This window comes from Mastacembelus armatus, chromosome 12 (genome assembly GCF_900324485.2).
Source record: "Mastacembelus armatus chromosome 12, fMasArm1.2, whole genome shotgun sequence".
Classification (NCBI taxonomy): domain Eukaryota; kingdom Metazoa; phylum Chordata; class Actinopteri; order Synbranchiformes; family Mastacembelidae; genus Mastacembelus; species Mastacembelus armatus.
The window spans coordinates 10692662-10698661 of record NC_046644.1 but is presented as its reverse complement, the minus strand read 5'-3'; the positions used below and the strand labels follow the sequence as shown (position 1 = coordinate 10698661).

Genomic DNA, 6000 nt, shown 5'->3' with positions numbered 1-6000 from the left:
TGTGGCCCTGTGATGGACTGGTGACCTGTCCAGGGTGTACCCCTGCCTTTCACCCAAAGAGATCTGGGATAGGCTCCAGGAGATCCCTGTGACCCTGGTTCAGGAAAAAGTGGGTATAGAAAATGGATGGATGGATGGATTTTTAGCTACACCATTAACAAAAATGCATCACTAATAATAATAATCAAAAGATAACATAACCCAAAGCAGACACTCATCTGTATAATGAGAGCTTTTTATACATCAAGAACCATATTTTGTCTGGCTTCAGAGTGTGCGCAGTAAATTGCAGTGACAACACTTGTCATTGGTCTGGTGCAATAAACATATTGTGGTATGACCCATCTGGTGTATTGCACATTAAGCTACAGCAGCGATATCATGTCTTAGCGAAGTCATCCGGAAAGGAGTGAACAGCTCTGGGTAATTTGTTCAGAGTGTTGTTTGGGTGCTACACTGGAGCAGACATTTGCAAATTTGGTTTAACTGGAGAAGGTTTGGCAAAAGACCATTGCAAAGTTTTTCACTACAAACTAAATTATACAAGCAGACAAAATAGTTACACCACCTCACCACGATTAATGTTGACATATTTTGGAATATAAAGTATGCAAGAAAAAATAATCCTAAAATCATAGTTCTTATGTTCCTAGCCTGATTGCAGGACTTTTATATTGTCTATTCAAATTCACTGGTCTTTCAGTATTTAGCAATATTATCTGAATAATTAGAACCAATAAGCATGAACAACATTTATTACTGCAGTCTGTTAAAGAATATACTAGTGAACACAGCTAAACTTCATTAAATGAGTAAGTAATACATAAAGTAATATTGGATGTTTCAGTGACTGTTATGAAAATGTGTGATAGACAAAGAAGGATCATCATTCAAATCTCAATATTTATGCTTTATTACAATAAAATGTACTGAAATAAAATAAAATAAAAAAAACATGCAGGAGGGACCTGAGTCATAATGACAGTCATTCAATTTTTGTATAAACAAGGTTTCAGCTCTCTGTGTCTCTTACAGGGTGGAGTGTATCAGTGTGGCCTTGGGTCAAAGCGACTGATATTTGTCATCGCAAGAGGAGTGGGAGAGCTGAATTACTGAAAGCTTGTTTTTCATCAAGGTGAAATTAAAGCAGCACTTGCAGGCACACACACACACACACACACACACACACACACACACACACACACACACGCAGTCCAGCAAATTACGTCTGTGGAAAACCTGGATGGAACACAAAGTCTAAAATGAGTGTTCGTGTGCTTGCATGCGTGTGTGTATATGTTTGTCACTTACTCCATTTTTTTTTGTCACTTACTCCATTTTTTTCATTTATCGCCATACAAAGCAGTTACCATCAGTAGTGTTTAGTTGGTTCAACCCACAGGCTGCACCAAAAGGACTCTGGGAATCCCCTTTGACTTTATTCACTAAGGGTTCCTGATCTGTGACAAGTAAATGCTATTAATTTACTTAATAAACAGTTAACGCAAAAATGATGATTGTGCATGTGGGATTTAGTTGTGATGGCATCAATCAAAACATTAGGATGATAAATCAGCAGTTGTGTGGGTCAAACATGCTTACAACTACTGTGATCTGTGTTGGTGTGGATAAACTCTGACTAGTTCTGGTATGCTGAGATGTTCACTGAACAACTTGGACGATGAAAAGCTTTTTGGTTGCAAATACGTGTGTGCATTTAAAGAGACTTTTGTTCTTTGGATAAAGAAGATGTTTTTCAGTTTTGTTGACACGATGAAACTGAGCAATAAAGTGGCCTGTCTTCTGGGCAACCTGGAAGAAAATGATCACCAAATGCTATTCTTTATGACTGCACAATAATAACATCGTACTGCTAATATTACCAGCACTTTCCGTTGCATTTTATAGAGCAGTTGTTTCATTTTGCCATGTAATGTGTTATACAGTGTTCTATGTGTTCACAGTTTTACAGTTTCATAACTATGTTTTCTCATGTGGTACGGCATTGACAGGAAGACAGAGGGTGTTTCAGCAAAAGCCTGCTGCCTATAAGTCAACAGGAAGTGAAAACCTGTGAAAATACACGGTTGATACTAACACAGTATTCTAATCATTTCATTTTATAAAACAGTAGCATCTTAACTAATGCTGCACAAAACCGTAAACAACAAATGACATTAGAAGAAACAACAGAAGCTCTTTAAATGAATTCACAGGAAAATATTCTTGATTGTTTGGTAGAAAACAATACACTTTATACACTTTCATACTTAAATCACCTAAAAAAATTATCTTATGTAAAAACTTTCTGAGGTCTGACTGTGTGTCATGTGAACATAATAGAAAAACCAAACAAGTCTTTATTCCTAGACAGCCAAATAGGTCCCTTTTCAGTCCCTCCCAACACAACCAATAAGTACAGAACATAAATAAACATAAATCAAATTTGTCATCTTTTGCTTTCCAATTAGGTAGCATTAAAAAACTCATCTTATTTTTGCACCGTATTACAAATTCTCTACCAGTATGTACTGTATGTTGGCACTTAGTGAAATATTCAAACCCAAGGCTCCATGTTTGTGTTTGGTTTTTTATCAGATTGGTATATAAAACCCACAGCAGCTGAAACTGTAATACTTCCATCCTGTGGAAAGGGCAAATGACATGCACATCGATGGTGCCCGAAGTCAATGAACAAAGAAAAAAAAAAAGACAATAGGCATTAATAGGTGGTGTAACTTTCACCCACAGAAATCACATTCAAATTCTGGGTATCCTGCACAACATCCTGCAGTGATGCACACACTGTAATGCAAACTGAAACTTGCCCTAATTAATAAATAACTGAATCAAGCAGATTACATTTATTTCTTCTTTAAAGGTTACAGGTAGTAGTTAGAAATTACCACTTGATGAGTTATTAATCTGTTTTTTATTTCAATGGGAGATAAGTTAACAATCAGCTTTTTTTTTATAGTCCTCCTAGTTTACATCACTAACTTCTATCAACATGATTTCATCCTAACCAGAAGGCAACTTCATACTTCACATATTTATATTTTTATCTCACCGTTTCAACCCTTGTCATCTCATCTTGTCTTTTCATTTCCTGTTTCCACTGGTCCGCCCATCTTCACACAGGAAGTGTCACGGTTGGGCCTGCCTCTGCTGCTGCCACTCATCTGTCAGGTTTTTGTCACACACACATGCAAACTGCATGCACTACCTCACCCAGAGTGAGGAACTGTGGTTCGTTCCAGGGTTTCTTGTTTTTCACAAATCATCCTCAACTGTTTCTGACTTTCTTCCTCTATCTTGCTGCACACTGTCTCAGATGATCCATCTGTCACACACCTGCAGCTGATATTATACCCAAACTGCAACCGCAACATGAGCATACGGAAACTGAGTGAGTACCATGTGTGTTTGTGTGTTTCTCTGTGGAGAGCAGCTGAACTTTGTTCATATGTTTACACACACAGCTGTTGGGTTAACCAGTGCTGCCTGTCAGCCACTGCCATGTGAGCTCTGTAATGTCATGGCGTTAATTATGACATGCAACACTCCACTTACTCTTTTAGAGACTTTTCTTAAGTTTGTTTTGTTACATAGCCACTGCCTTTATATGAATGGATTTGCATGCAGGTGTGCTATATCATATCTGTGCAGTATGTATATAAATCATATTTTAACCCTTTCATGCATAGTGGTCATTACAGTGGAAGTGTTTTCTTGCATGTGCATTGGTTGAGATTGTGTAGTTTCATATCACCCACCACAGTGTGCCACAGTGTGTGTGTCATCCAGTATTCTGTGACCCACTGGTCATTCATCGTAAGTGCGACAAAAGTTGGCCAACGGAAAGCCAGAAACCCTCAGTAGCTTAGGACTTGGAGGGATTTTGCTTTGTGCTGAACAGTGTTAGAATTTGTTTGAATATATAAACACATAAGTAACAACATTATAAATATTATTTCATAATTTTCACATATATATTTCTCTCTGTTTTGTGAAGATTTTTATTTTTATTTTCAAGCATAAAGAGTAATAAAAAAGGAAATAAAATTCAGACTATAGCTTTAATTACTCATGCATGTAAGGGCTAATCTGTAACATTTTTGTGTTTTAATTTTTCACTATTTTGTATTTTCTTTATTCTTATTTTACTCTTACACCTTTCTCCTAGTTTTGAACTTTTTCTTTGACCCCTATGTGCTGCTGAACTTCCCCTTTGTGGGATTCATAAAGTTTATCTTTATCTTTCTAAGTAACATTAATTATTCTCAGTACTGTATATGATTTACATATACAGTGACAAAAATACTTGAAGAAATATTTGGTTATCACAAAGTCAAATAGGTGGTTACAAAATGCAAAACAAAGAAACAAAAAAATCCCCTTGAGCCCAGTATTCACTCTCCTTATAACTTTTTGGTTAATTTTTGGTCTGAGAAAAAAAATCCTTCAGCTCACTAGATGTTCCAATATGTTCTGCAGCTCAAAGTAATTATTCCTGCTTTGCTCCCTAGGTTTGAAGTGGTTGGGCAGCCTCACCAATCTCTCTTTTCGCCGCTCTACCGAAAAGTCTGACTCCAAGTCCTCTCAGCTGAAGTCTGGGGCTGTACCTGCTGACGACAATGACTGTGGCTCTGCCTCCTCAAACGCTGTGGTTTCAGCTGGTGAAACAACACTGGATGACATGGATGCCATTCGTCCTCGCACAGCCAGCTATGTCCGCTCCAGTGACAGCTACACTCATGTGGGCACGCTGCCACGGCTGCTGATGAGGAAGAGGGACAAGAGTACCAAAGGTAAAACAGCAAACATTTAAGTGATGAATGCTTTGGCACAGCAATTGCTTTTACAAATAGTGAAGCATGACTCCTCTCTCATTATCTTTTTTTCCCCACGTCTTGCTTCTGTTTTTAAGTTTATTCATGATGCCCTCTCCTCACATCTCTAGAGAGCAATAAAAAGAGCAAAGACAAGAGCGGCATCAGCAGAAGTCTAAGCCAGCGACCTGCAGGGGACCAAGAAAAAAGGGCCCTGAAGCTCACAACCATCTCACCCAAAGTGGTTAGGGATGAAGCTGCACTTAAAACTGACACAGTGCACAGTCAAGACTCTCTAAGTGATCCCAAAGCCAAACCTGCAGATGCAGCAGAGAACAATGTCACAAAGACCCAGACCACCCCTGCATCTGAGCCCACATCTGCTTGTGAGGATCTGTCGCCATCTGGTGACTCAAGCATCGCACTCCAACCAGAGACATGTGACAAGCAAGGGATCGCCAAGGCAGGTGCAGACATGAACCCTGAAGAAACTTCATCCCCTCCATTCAGCCACGGGAACGATCGGGCTCAGACTCTGGAGACCGATGGGTTAGAGTCCGGACCTGAGGAAGCAGCAGAGAGCAGAGAGCTGACTGCAGGGGTGGGTGAAGAAAAGCAAACCTCTGACAGCATTTACTGGTAGGTGATAAGTTTACACATTCATTTATTCAAGTACTAGGCTTCTGTTAAAGGGTACATTTATTTGAGCATGTCCATTTTATGTTACTTTACATTTATTTATTCCATGTTTTTAATAGATTTTACATTCAAGAACATGTGACTTTTAAAAAAAAAAAAATTCATTGTTGACATTGAAACTTTTTGTGTTGTAATCTCTTCTAAAAACAAAAAGGCCCATTCATCAGGTTTCTATGTGTTTTACAGACCAGTGTTTTATTAACAAGGTCAGATACAAATTTGACTTTTTCTCCTACACTACTATTCTGTCTTTGCTTCATAAATCCAGCTGCTCTGTGACTACCTCTCTGGTGGTTCGCTCCACATATTCATCTTCTAGAGAGATACAGAATCGTATTTTCCTCTCAGAGCTCCCAAGTACTTGTGTCACTTTGAATAGATGTTGCTGGGAATATGCTTTTACTTCGAAATTAAAGGCTTTCGCACTGCTTTGCGGGAACATTTACTTAATTAAAGGACCTAAGTGCTT

General features: G+C 38.5%; 1 protein-coding gene across 2 annotated transcripts in view; it reads left to right on the top strand.

Moving 5' to 3' along the window:
• The first annotated feature begins 3200 nt into the window (after positions 1 to 3200).
• The window catches only part of sh2d3ca (SH2 domain containing 3Ca), a 46184-nt gene continuing 43384 nt past the window's right edge, over positions 3201 to 6000 (top strand). For both annotated transcript variants that reach the window (XM_026296839.2, XM_026296840.2), the window contains exons 1-3: positions 3201 to 3409; positions 4530 to 4811; positions 4964 to 5471. In XM_026296839.2, coding sequence (XP_026152624.1) covers positions 3391 to 3409; positions 4530 to 4811; positions 4964 to 5471 — 809 coding nt within the window. In that variant the 5' untranslated portion in view covers positions 3201 to 3390. The remainder of the gene's footprint in view (positions 3410 to 4529; positions 4812 to 4963; positions 5472 to 6000) is intronic.